The following is a 13,896-nucleotide window of genomic DNA, read 5'->3' as shown; positions in this document are numbered from 1 at the left end:
ATCTTTTGTTTCAAATCTAAAATCCTTTACAAGCTCTTCCTAATCTATTTTTCTAGGTTTATTGTATATTTTACTCCTCTTTATCCATTCTTTTTTTTTTAGTAAAATATGAATAATTTAGCTAGGTCCTGATTAGTGTAATCAGTCACCTAAAGTGGTTTCCTGTATTTAAATTCACACTATTCAGAGATGTAATTAAGTAAATATGATTCTAGCCCAGTAGAAATATGCAGTGCAAACTCAGACAAGACCACTTCAGTAGATTCACAGGTGCTCCTGGGCGCACTGTTATTAATATTATGAAGCTACTTAGTTGTTGTCTTGCCGCCTGGGAAGCTCCTGGGGACCCCGTTTGTTTTCTGGTAGTTATGACCCGTGGCTCCATCTTGATAAGTCTTCTACCTCCTCTCTCATCCCCCTCCCACACACATACCCTGTGGCTCATGCCCATCACGAAGGTCATGCAGCTTCTCTTGCTTGGCACATCCTGGACCTCTCCTTCTGGGTGGGGATCTGATAGGAGACAACACTGTGACTATTGCTTGTTGACTAGTGGATGGCTCTGCCTGGGAAAGATCATGGAGATTATACGGGTCTCCAGAAGTCATCAATAAAAAGCTGGTCTCCACAGGATAGTCTCTTGTCTTCGTTTGCCTCATCTCCCTTCTTTGCCCCACTGACAAAACCAGCCTTCTCTTTTTCCCATATGTGACTGTACTTGTCAGCATGTGGCAGTGCTAAAGACATTAATGCAGGATCTGAAACACTTTCTGATGAGCTGCATTAACAGGGAAACTGTAAAAAGAGTCCATTTCTGCTTACAGAAAATACCTGTTTACACCTTCTGACTCTGAATGATGGTTAAATGAGCCCCCATTAGAATGTGTGGAGAGCACCTGATCATGGTTTATCCCATAAGGCTAGAAGACATGATTGGAAACTCCTTCCAAAGGCTATCTGTGCATGGCTATTTAGACTAGCAGTCATATAGGCACGCTCACCTCCCTGGTGCCAGCTTCATGGTGTTTGTGTGCAAAGATTTTTTTCCCCAACTTAATGCAGCCTTCTCTAAATAAACAAAGGAAATTCCAACACACACACACACACACACACACACACACACACACACATTCTGACTTAGAAATCCAACTTCCACTAATAAAGACAGGAAATTCAGAGTTAAGACCCCAAACTGTGTCCTGAATTCACCCTTCTTATGACCAGACCCAACATCCTGATTCTGAGTTCTCCTCTCTGGACCCAGAAAGAAATTGGTTTATTGCAGATATCACATAAATGAAAGACTATGGTCTTTAATTTGACAGCTCACATCAGTTCAATTCAACAAACAATTATTAAGTTCTTGCAGTGAGAGACAGCATGGTATAATAAATAGAGAGCTGGCGTTGGGGTCAGGAAAACCTGGGTTCAAGACCTGCCTCAGACTTACTGTCTAACCCTGAGCAAGGGACTTAACCTTTTATTGCCCCCAGACAATTCTCTAAGATCTCTCCTGAGTTGAAGAGTAGGTGGCAGGTGGGCAGCTAGGTGGCGCAGTGGATAAAGCACTGGCCCTGGATTCAGGAGGACCTGAGTTCAAATCCGGACCCAGACACTTGCTGTGTGACCCTGAGCAAGTCACTTAACCCTCATTGCCCTGCCAAAAAACAAAAAGAGTGAATGGGGTCACCAATGGAGAGAGAATAGAAAAAAGAACCAAGGAGAAAGCCTTGGAAGGCACCCAGTGTTTAAGGGCTGGGAGGAGGATGAGGAGCCCATAAAGGAAGCAGAGAAGTAGGATAAGAATGAGTAGAATACAAATAATTCTCTTTGTAAGAGGCCCCACCGAGTGCCACCCACCCTCAGTGATTCAATATGGCTGTTGAACAAGCCTTCACTAGGCTGTGCGGAGAGCATTTAGTGATGGCTTATCTCAGAAGGCTACAGGAAATTATTGAAGACTTATCCCAAAGATGATTTGTCCACCACTGTTTAGACTAGTAACAATAAAGGCACATTCACCTCCTTGGTGCCTGCTCCAGACAAGAGATTTTTTTCATCCCTTAACACAAAGTTTTCTAAATAAACAAAGGAAGTTCTTTTATATACACACATATGGCCTTCTGATGTAGTACACCACCTTCCACCCATAAAGACAGGAAATTGTCTCGATAATGCCTTTTAATTATAATAAAAAGATCATTCAAGTCATTCACAACAATGAGTGCTGCCCATGGTCTCAAAGAAATCTGTTGGATGTGAGAGAAACCAGTCAGCGGCTCAAATGTAGCCAAGCTCTTGAAATGAGGCAGCAGGTTTGAAACAAACTAAATACCATTTTCTTTTTGGGGATAGACACAGCCCCATAGTGATCATCACCGTGGCTAACCATTAGCATTTCTCCCTTCACAGCCACCACCTGTGACTTGTGGTTACAGTCCTGAAAAAATATATCATTACCCCCACCTCCAGTCTACCCCCCCTTCTCATAATGAGTATTCATGACAGCCACACATTCAAAGGCCAGTCTTCTTGAGTGCCCTAAACCAACATCTGTTTACAGGCAGTTAAGATGAACAGAGCCAAAAAATAATGTAGGTAGTTATAGATGGCTGTAGAATATTTAGACTCGAGATTAGGAAGGTAAGCCTTTCTGAGATCCCTTGTTCTAGGTCCCTCTGTCCAAGCTGCCAAATCTAATCTCTTCCTGTTGTCAAGGCCCCATCATTTGGATCCCTTAGAATTTGGTATTCTTGCTTTTTTGGCCTGAACTGAGCTTCCCCTGCCCTTGATGCCTGAGAAATCTGTATCTCATCAGAGTCCTAATCATCTGGCCTTCTCTCTTTTTTTTTAATTACTATGAAAAGCTGGGTTCTCTTTGATCGTATTCTTTTCTAACCCAAGAAGAACTTGTGTTAGACACTTCAGGGAAAGGCAAAGGCATCCCTTTACCCACAAACAAATGAACCCGGCAGCCATTTAACACATAAGCACAGAAGACATTGTGTCATTTCAATAGACATAGTGTTCACGTCCCTGCATGCATTGGGGTGGGGGGAGAATGGGGAGAGAGTTTATTATGCTATTCTCTTCTTACCCATACCCTTTTGAGTATGTGTATATTTTCTGTAGACAAATACTTGTGTGCTCTTAATCTAGCCAAAGCCAGCAGAAGGGAATGTTAGCAGGCTCAGACGGGCAGTTTGAAAAGAAGGTTGAGCTCCCTAATGATTCTTTTATTTTAAAAAAATTGTTTAAAGTTTTTTTGATATTCTTTCTTTCTTTTTCTATCCCTGGCACTTCCCCAGTGATTCACTCTTCCCCCTATAGAACCCTCCCTCATAACAAATGAGTACAATCAAGCAAAACAAATCGGCTTATTGACTATGTCTGAAAATGTATTCTTCATTCAACACCTGCAGTCCCCACCTCCTCTTTGCTAGGAGTTAGGAGGCATGGGCCACCATCAGTCCTCTGAAGTAATGATTCGACCATGCAGTGATCAGAGTTCCAAAGTCTTTCAGCATTGTTTTCTTTTACATTATTGTGGCCTTTGTGTAAACTGTTCTGGTTTCAAACACTTCACTCTGCAACCATCCATATGAGTCTTCCCATCCTCAATGACTTTTGTTGTTGTTGTTGTTGTTGTTTTCCTCAATGACTTTTTTTTTAAGTGAGGCAATTGGGGTTAAGTGACTTGCCCAGGGTCACACAGCTAGTAAGTGTTAAGTGTCTGAGGCCGGATTTGAACTCAGGTCCTCCTGACTCCAGGGCCGGTGCTCTATCCACTGTGCCACCTAGCTGCCCCTCCTCAATGACTTTTGAAAACTGTTCATGTGATACAGAAGGCTACTTTAAATCTAAGTTAATTCCCCCTAAAATGATGATGTTTTAAAGGTCTCTTTGCCCCACTGACGTTTTGTTTTTCTTTCATCAGCTGGTAGTTTATGTAAAAAGAAAAGTCCGGAATGTGACAAAGAGACCTCTATCTGCACCGATTTGGAAGGTGTTGCCCTCTGTCAGTGCAAGGCTGGCTACTTCCAGTTTAACAAGATGGATCATTCCTGCCGAGGTACCATTCTTGACTCAAGCAGATTGGCTGGGAGGGAGTTTCTGGGTAATGTTTTAGTGATGGTTAAAACATTTTCTTTCTTCTGGAGACTCATCACATATCCCTGCTTTAAGGATAACTATTAAGAACTCGGGGTGGTCAGTCCTGGTGTTTGTGCTGATGTTAGGGTGATGAATGTTGTCTTCTTGCAATAATAATATTACCTATCACTGTTGTCTACTGTGCCTGCTGACCAAGTGAAGAAGAAGAACAGTAGATTGTAAGGAATACCTATGGTTAAAAAAAAGTTGTTTATTTTGAAGGTTGGATAAAGTCAGGGCTAGAATTCTTTTGTTTAAAATAGAGGAAGCAAAAAAAGTCATTGTTTTTAATTCACAAAACTGTCAGGTCTTTTTTTAATTCATATCCTTTACCCAGTTGTAAAATATGAGTTTTAACCTCTTCTGTTAAGTGAGTGAATTAATTCATTTAATCTTAAAAAATTAAGGACTGGAGGCAGCTAGGTGGTGCAGTGGATAAAGCACTGGCCTTGGATTCAGGAGGACCTGAGTTAAAATCCAGCCTCAGACACTTGACACTAGCTGTGTGACCTTGAGCAAGTCACTTAACCCTCATTGTCCTGCCCCCCCCAAAAAAAAAAGACAAAAAAAATTAAGGACTTACTGTGTGCCTTGCTCTGAATAAATTGATTTTATTTAAGGATTTCCTAAAGGTTAGATCAGCAGAAGTTTAATTCAATGAAGCTTGAGAAAAGCATTGATTCGAAGTGAACATTGGTCTGGGGAAGCAGTATAGGTCTCTAATATTGATAATAACAATGATACTGGGAGCCACTGCGGTATAAATGATGGAGACCTGGCCTCGATGTCATGAAGAACAGTGTTCTAGTACCTCTGACAAGTGCTTGCTGTGTGTGACGCTGAGTAAGACATTTAACAACTGGGTACTCCCAGGCAACTCCCAGGCAACTGTATGCAGGCAACAGCATAGCTGTTGATCTGCATTGGTACAGGAAATTTCACCACCAAGAATTCCCTTCACCAACAAAATCACAGGTCAGGACAAGAAATGGGTTGGGTTTTTTTCTGGTTTTTCTTTCTTTCTTTTCTTTTCTTTTTTTTTTTTTTTTTTTGGCGGGGCAATGAGTGTTAAGTGACTTGCCCAAGGTCACACAGCTAGTAAGTGTCGAGTCTAAGGCTGGATTTGAACTCAGGTCCTCCTGACTCCAGGGCCAGTGCTCTTTCCACTGAGCCACCTAGCTGCCCCCAGGTTAATTTTTTTTTTTTAACAAGAAGATGGCTTTTATATATTGCTTTGGCATTTTCAAAGCACTTCCCATATCTTATCTTATTAGTTCCTTACTACAATCCTATGGAGTATCATCATTCACATTTTATAGTTTAGGAAATTTCAGCTGAGAGAGATTAAGTGATCTGCCAGGGGTCGTACCATTTAGTAAGTATCAGAAGGGGTATTCGAACCCATTTTCTCCCAACTTCAAGCTCTGCATTCTTTCTACTCTACCACACTTCTTCACTCTACACACAACTCCCAGTCTGTCTGCTTAAATCCAGGATCAAACTGTCCATTTGTCTGGTGGATATTTCTACCCTGATCACAGAATCATAACTTGAGAGGTTGTCTAGTTCACTAAAAAACAAAACAAGAAAACACATAGTAAGTAAGTAGCAAAGCTGGGATTTGAAACCTGTTCTCAGACTCCAAAACTAACAGTCTTTCTATTGTACCACACTGCCTTTTCTATGGGCTATCATCAGCTCAGAAGACCTGAAGAACAATAAGACAGAGGTGAAGGATTTGGGCAGAACAAGAGAAAACAGTTGCCTTTGAAAGAGTTGTCATATGTTGATTTCATTCTTAACTTGTATTGAAGAGGACAAATCAGTTGGTTAAGAAGGTCTAAGAAAAACTTGCTGAGCAGCTGAAGTTAAGCAATTATGGCTTGAAGAGATGGAAAAATGCACTTCCCTCTTTTTTTTTTTTTGCAGAAGGCAGCTAGGTGGCACGGTGCATAGAGTGCTGGGCCTGAATTAAGGAAGATTCACCTTTCTCAATTCAAATCTGGCCTCAGACACCTATTAGTGGTGTGACCCTGGGCAAGTGACTTAACCTTATTTGCTTCAGTTTCTTCATCTGTAAAATGATCTGGAGAAGGAAATGGCAAACCACTTCAGTATGTTTGCCAAGAAAACCCAAAAATAGGGTTATGAAAAATCAGACAAAACTCAACAACAACTCTATTTGCATAAGTGTGATGGATGCTATGGATAAGGAACTTGCAAATATAGTCAAACCAGGTTGATTCATTGCTTAGTTTTGCTGACCTTCTTTCCTCTCTCTTTTAAAATTCTTTTTACGGGCAGCTAGGTGGTGCAGTGGATAGAGTACTGGCCCTGGATTCAGGAGGACCTGAGTTCAAATCCGGCCTCAGACACTTAACTAGCTGTGTGACCCTGGGCAAGTCACTTAACCCCAATTGCCTCAAAAATTAAAAAAAAAAAATTTAATTCTTTTTACAAGGGATGACTCCTTGTGATGGGTAAGAGTAGAAGGTGGTACTTAAAGAACCTGAGAGTATCAACTGAAGAATTAGTGAAACAATTAGCAGTTTTAGTCCTGATTAATTGGTCCAGTTCTTCAGTGAAAACCTGAGCTCAGCTCCTAACATTCCTTTTTTGCAATCAGTAAGGATTGCTCAAAAACCTCAAAAATAGCATGAATGGCAACTAATTCTGCTTAGGTTTTTTTTTTTAAGTTTATGGAGGGCATCTAGGTGGCACAGTAGGTAGAGCACCAGCCCTGGAGTCAGGAGGACCTGAGTTTAAATCCAGCTTCAGACACTTGATAGTTAGTAGCTGTGTGACACTGGACAAGTCACTTAACCCCAATTGCCTCACCAAAAAAAAAAAGTTTATGATGATAGAGGACAATTTTCTTGCTCAAGTAAATATTCTTTTGTTGACATATAAAATACTAATTTTAAAAAGATAGTGATAAAAGGAGCTATCAGACGGTTATCAATAAAAATGGAGTATTCTTTTTCTGAGGACCATCCTGAGATTGCTTTAGCTCTTCAAGAAAGGCAGCTATGTATGTGGTCCTTGTTGTGTTTGTCTGTAGAGCCCATTTTAAAGGTTACAAGTCATCTTTACCTTCCAGGGCTGGAATTCATTTTGGCCAGGACACAACTGAAGGGTAGATGGGCAGGCCTATAAATACTCTCCTCATAATAATGCAAAGCTATCTGCTGGCTCAGGTTTAAGCAGCAAGAGGGTGAACTGGATTCACAGTGATGGACTAGGAGTCAGGAAGACCTAGGTTTTAATTCTGCCTCCAAAGCTGATTTGCTGTATGAGCCTGGGCTAAGTCACATGACATTTCTCAGCCCCGTTTGTCTCATCTGTAAAATGGGGGCAGTAATAGCCCCTTTACTTCACAGACCTTAAAGCTCAGAATGTATGCTAGTTATTATGACTTATGTGGGAGGTGTAGCTGGTTAATAATGGCTTCCAGTGTCAGCCCAGACTGTTTTTGAGCGCCTATGGTGGGTGGGCATTATATTTCCCATCAGACCACCAGCTACATAAAGGGACCTATATAAACTGTGGGAGGGGAAACAAGGGGGGAAAAGAGAAGGGGTTCTGCTGGTTCTTCCTTTTTCTAGTTCATCTAGCTTACTAAAAAAGCATTTCCTGTGCTATCTAGAAAGGCTAGTTAGTCTAGCGAGGTCTGTGTTTTGCCGTGTTTCAGCGGGTAAGTTGACTTCTACTGAAACCTCTCTGCCTGCTGAAAGATTCCCAGCGAGCCAGAGGAAATGAGGAGGAAGGACTGACCCTCCCTCCCCCTCCCCAGCCCCCCCACCCTTGGAGGAAGGCAGGAACAGAGCGGGGTTTGAACATATTTGGTTCTGATAATAGTGTGCCTTGTTAAGAGGTTTTGACAGCATCATTAACCACTCCTAGTTTTGATCCCTGTCAGGCATAACCATTCCCTCCGTCTTAAAATCGGTCCTTCTCAAATTTCACCAATTAAATGTTGGCCCCGAAAACAACAGAGCAATCAAATAATTACCAGAATTGTAAAAAGCACCAGCGGGCTACTTGGCAAAAAAAAAAAAAAAAAAAGTGAAGGACGGGAGGGATCTTGGGAAAGAGAAGGCTTACAGAAAACCTCCACCAGCTCCTTGTCTCGCTGCCAAGGCAGTGGATGTGTCCCTTGAGCAACATCTTTAGTCGATAGTTATTAAATCTGTAGTCATCCTTTGATAATATTGTTCACTAATGGAATGCCAAGTTGAGAGCTGCAACAGCCCAGCCCTGGAGAAATCTTTCAGCCGGACTTTGGATGGGCCTATAGTGACACCTTCTGGTCATCTGTGTTAAAAACTCATGGGCGTTTCCAAAGCATCTTCTTAAGGGTGTTTCAAATCAGGGCTCAGAGATTGTTCCAAAGCGACAGTCAAAAGCCTTCCCAAATCTGGTTAATTTCAAATAAGGTGTTTAAGTGTTTTAGAAGTTTCCTTTATAATTAAATTGCAGGTTTCCCCAATTCTGCATGATGCTTGTTCTTGCTTTTCTTTGCTGAGTTTTCCAGTAGCTGCTCTAAGATATGTATGTGTGTGTGTGTGTGTGTGTGTGTGTGTGTGTGTGTGTGTGTGTGTGTGTGTTTAAAGCAACAGACAATCGTCCCTCCTTCACACTATGGGATCCAGCCTACTTACTCCCACCTCCTCGTGTGTCCCTCCACTTAGACATGCCTCTGGTCCACAATTTAAAAACAAAATAGACACACTTTTATCATTTGCCCATTCGATGCTAATTGGATTTAAAGTGAAAAGGACTGGCTTCAGACCCAAGCTCTGTCCCTTTAAAATTTAGACAAGTCTCTTAATCTCTCTGGGTCTCTATTTCCTCATCTATAAAATGAGGAAGTTGGACTTCCCAGGTCTAAATCTTCCAGCTCTAACTCTATGATTTTATAGTCCCATGATACAACAAAGATGGAAATGGAATCTATAAAAACTGCAGGATTTGACCTGAAGACCTATATTTTTGTTGTTGAGTCATTTCAATCCTTTCTGAGTCTCTGTAACCCCATTTAGGGTTTTCTTAGCAAAAATACCGGAGTGGTTTCCTTCTCTAGCTCGTTGTAAAGATGAGAAAACTGAGGCAAACAGGGTTAAGTGACTTGTCTAGGGTCACATAGCCAGTAAGTATTTGAGGCCAGATTTGAACTCAGGAAGATGAGTCTTGCTGACTCCAGGCCTAGCTCTCTATCCACTGCTCCACCAAGCTGTCCTCTGAAGGCCTATAAGACAAAAGTAAAGGATTTGGTCAGAACAAGATTGAACAGATGCATTTGTAAGAGTTAGGTCAATTATGTTCTTAACCTGTATTGAGGAGTAAAGAGGAGAAATTAGTTAGTCAGGCCGGTCTAAGAAAAACTTCCTGACAGCTGGAGTTAAGTATTGATGAGTTGTAGAGATGGAAAAAAATGCATTTCCCTCTCTTTTTGCAGAGGTGAGGTGAATACTATGGATGAGGAATGTGCAAATATGATCAAACCTGATTAATTCATTGCTAAATTTTTATGTTTTTCTTTTTTCCTTTTGTAAATTTTAAAATTTATTTTAAATTTAAATACAAAACAAGAAAAGGAAAAATATTACCATGTATGCAGCAATATAAAAAAATAAATTTCCATTTCAAGAAAACCTATATAACAAATACTATGCATTATTTTCAAAGCTGTCCAGCTTTTCTTTACTACCTTATAGGTTTTCTTTTGTTCTCTGCTATGTACTTTTTACTTCATTTTCCCTTCCCTTCCACCCTCTACTGCCCTAAAGAAGGCACTAATTAAGCCCAGGTTTTTATATATGTGGGTGTGGGTATTTATATATACATATACACATAGACATCTATAAAATATATGTATACATATACACATAGATATCTATAAATATCTATATACATACATATGTACACATCATACACATATATGTAAAACCGTAGTATGCTTATTTCTACTTGTCACTGGTTCCTCTGAAGCTGGATAGCATCTTCTTTCATAAGTCCAAGTCTTACCATGTTTTTCTAAATCAACCAGTTCACCATTTCCTACACCACAGCAATATTCCAACCCAATCACATTTTATCTGAGAGATTGTTTATGAAAGTTTCCCTCTAATTTTCTTCATTCTTTCCATTATTGGCTACATAGGCTTTATTTATACAATAAAATTTTAATTTAACATAATTGAAATTATCCATTTTACACTTCAGCAATGCTCTCACCTTATAATATAGTTTAAGGTCTGATACTGCTGAATTTGCTTCCTTTAAGTCTTTTTTCCCCCCGGTTTCTTTGAAGTTCCTGACCTTTTGTTCTTCTAAATGAAGTTTATTATTATTTTTCTAACCCAGTAAGATAATTTTTAGTAATTTAATTGGGATGTCATTAAATAAATAGATTGGTTAGGTTAAATTGTCATTTTTTATTATATTGGCTTTACCTACCCATGAACAATAAATATTACTTCAGTTATTTAGAACTGACTTTATTTGTATAAAAAGATTTCATGTTTCATGTTTATGTTCATATAGTTTTTGTGTCTGTTTTGGCAGGTATGCACTTAGGTATTTTATACTGTCTAGTTATTTTAAATGGTCTAAAGCAGTATTGATTAATATTGTTGACACAGTGTAATTTCCCTATTTTTCTCTTTTGATTGTATATTTTAGCTTCAACTTTTTCCTGATAAGATTTTTTGGGGGGGGGGGTAAGGCAGTCGGGGTTAAGTGACTTGCCCAGGGTCACACAGCTAGTAAGTGTTAAGTGTCTGAGGCTGGATTTGAACTCAGGTCCTCCTGAATCCAGGGCCAGTGCTCTATCCACTGCTCCATCTAGCTGCCCCTAGCTTCAACTTTTTCTAAGATCATAACAACTACCCCTGCTTTTTTACATAATAAATTCTACTCCTGCTTTTCATTTTATCTTTGTTTGTATCTCTCATTTTTGTAGTGTTTCCTGAAAGCAATGTATTATTGAATTCAAATTTTTAATTAGCTATCTGTTTCTCCTTTATGGATAAATTCAGCCCATTCACATTCTAAGCTATAATTACTTATTGGGTATTTTATTCCTTCCTATTTTTCCTCACTATCCTTCTCACCTTATTTATCCTATCCCTCTTCACTCCTCTGCTTTACTTCTACCTGCTACCTTGCCCCTCCTTTTCTTTAACCTACCCACCCCTCCAAGAGTCCCTCCCTTATCTTCCCCCCCCAATCCTCTTGCCATCTTACTTCTTTTTGAATTTAAAAGACTTTTATGCACTTCTAGATATATATGTTGTTCCCTCTTGAACCCATTCCCCATGGGAGTATGGTTCTGGCACTACCTACCCTCCCCCCTACTAGCTTCTGTATCAATTTTTCCTTTTGTACTTCATTTGTTTGAGATAATTACTCCTTTTTATCTCTCCCTACATAGTTTTATTTTTTAAGAATCACCCCATCATGATCAGCTCAGCCCAAGCCTTTTTTTCAAATTACCCAAATAATGACAGTACTGATAATATTTTCACATATAAGAAGTAAACAATTTGACCTCATTGAGTCCCTCACAACTGGTCTCTAATGTTTACCTTTATTTCTTCTGGATGTTACATGTCAAATTTTCCCTTAATTTCTGCTGTTTTTGTCATAATACCTGAAAGTCTTTCAAATTGTTAAATATTCATTTTTTTTTTCATTCAGGATTATACTAACTTTGCTGCGTAAGTTACCCTTGATCATAACCCAGCTCTTTTGCCCTACAGTAGTATTCTAAGACCTATGGTCCTTCAATGTAGTAGCTGCTAGATCTCGTGTAATCTTTATTTTAGCTTCATGATACTTAAATTGTTTTTTTCTTCTTGTTGCTTCCAATATTTTCTCCTTAACTTGGGTGCTTTGAAACTTGACTGTGATATTCCTGTAAGTTTTCTTCCTGGGATCTTTCAGGTCGTGTTTGGTGGATTTTTTCTATTTCTGTTTTGCCTTATAGAACTTCAGGGCATTTTTCCTTGATGACTTCTTATAATATTTAATCAAGATTCTTTTCCTTAAATTATAATTTTCAGGTATTCTGACTATTCCTATATTATCTCTCCTCAATCTTTTCTCCAGATCAGTTGTTTTTCTGATGAGATGTTTCATATTCTTTTCTATTTTTTCATTATTTTGATTTTACTTTATTATTTCTTGGTGTCTTAGAATGTTATTAGCTTCCCTTTGCCCAATTCTAGTTTTCAATGAATTATTTTTTTCCTTAAGTTTTTGATTCTCTATTTCAAGTTGGTTGAATTTCTTTTCAAAATTTTCTTGAATTTCTTGGATTGCTCTTATGTTTTTTTCCAATTTTTCCTTGATCTGATTTTGATTTTTAAAGTTCTCTTTAAGTTCTTTCAAGAACTCCTTTTGTTCTTAGGACCATTTGACATTTCTCATTGGAAAAAGTAGTGGCTTTTTTAGCTCTTTATCTTCCTCTGAATATGAAGCCAGATCTTCTCTATCCCCATAGTAACTATCTTGGATTGGGTTCTTTCTCCTTTGCTTATTCATTTTTTTTAAATTTTTTTTTAGTGAAGCAATTGGGGTTAAGTGACTTGCCCAGGGTCACACAGCTAGTTAAGTGTTAAGTGTCTGAGGCCGGATTTGAACTCAGGTACTCCTGACTCCAGGGCCGGTGCTCTATCCACTGCGCCACCTAGCTGCCCCGCTTATTCATTTTAATTTATTTTAATTTTTGTTTTATTTTGTTTGCAATCAAGTTCTAATCCCGAGGGATAGAAAACAATGTCCAAGTTTCAGGTCCTTTTTACTGTTATTTTCTGAGGTCTGTCCCAGAGCACAACCATATCTTCTTCTCTCTACTCCTAAGCCACAACAAGGGCCCCCAGCCACACTGTCCTGCAAATGAGCTTGCTCTCTCCATTCCCTCTGGTGATTACACTATTAGGTCTGTATCCCATAGAGATCAAAAGGAAAAGAACTGGGGCAGCTAGGTGATGCAGTGGATAAAGCACCAACCCTGGATTCAGGAGGACCTGAGTTCAAATCTGGACTCAGACACTTAACACTTACTAGCTGTGTGACCCTGGGCAAGTCACTTAACCCCAATTGCCTCAGCAAAAAAAAAAAAAAAGGAAAAGAACCTATTTGTACAAAAATATTTATAGCATCTTTTTGTGGTGGAAAAGAACTGAAAATTAAGGGAATTTCCATCAGTTGGGGAATGGCTGAACAAGTTATGGTAGATGATTATGATAAAATACTATTGTTCTATAAGAAATGATGAAGGGGGTGGCTTCAGGAAAACCTAGGAAGATTTTTATGAGCTGATACAAAGTGAAATGAACAGAATCAGAGGGGCATTGTACACAATAACAGCAATGTTGTAACCATAATTAACTATAAAAGACTTCGCTACTCTTATCAATGGATATCCTGGGGCAGCTAGGTGGAGCAGAGGATAAAGCACTGGAGCCCTGGATTCAGGAGACCTGAGTTCAAATCCAGCCTCAGACACAACAGTCACTAGCTGTGTGACCCTGGGCAAGTCACTTAACCCTCATTGCCCTGCAAAAAAAGAAAAAGTTAAAAAATGCTATCTACCTCCAGAGAGAGAACTTATGAATTCTGAGTGCAAATTGAAGCATATTTTTTCCACCTTATTTTTCTTGCTTTAAAAAAAAATAGTGGGCAGCTAGGTGGCTCAGTAGAAAGAGTACCAGCCCTGGATTTAGGAGTACCTGAGTT

General features: G+C 39.4%; 1 protein-coding gene across 2 annotated transcripts in view; it reads left to right on the top strand.

Annotated features, from left to right (window-relative positions):
* The window catches only part of HEG1 (heart development protein with EGF like domains 1), a 131,416-nt gene that overhangs the window by 95,436 nt on the left and 22,084 nt on the right, over nucleotides 1-13,896 (top strand). The window contains exon 13 of one of the 2 annotated variants that reach the window (XM_043993078.1): nucleotides 3,938-4,072. In XM_043993078.1, the coding sequence (XP_043849013.1) occupies nucleotides 3,938-4,072 (135 nt within the window). Of the gene's footprint in view, nucleotides 1-3,937; nucleotides 4,073-13,896 lie in introns of those variants that run through there. The other variant, XM_043993079.1, reaches the window with a different exon arrangement.

This window comes from Dromiciops gliroides, chromosome 3 (genome assembly GCF_019393635.1).
Source record: "Dromiciops gliroides isolate mDroGli1 chromosome 3, mDroGli1.pri, whole genome shotgun sequence".
Lineage (NCBI taxonomy): Eukaryota > Metazoa > Chordata > Mammalia > Microbiotheria > Microbiotheriidae > Dromiciops > Dromiciops gliroides.
Note: the sequence above shows the minus strand (reverse complement) of the source record. Positions and strands in the feature narration are given on the sequence as shown.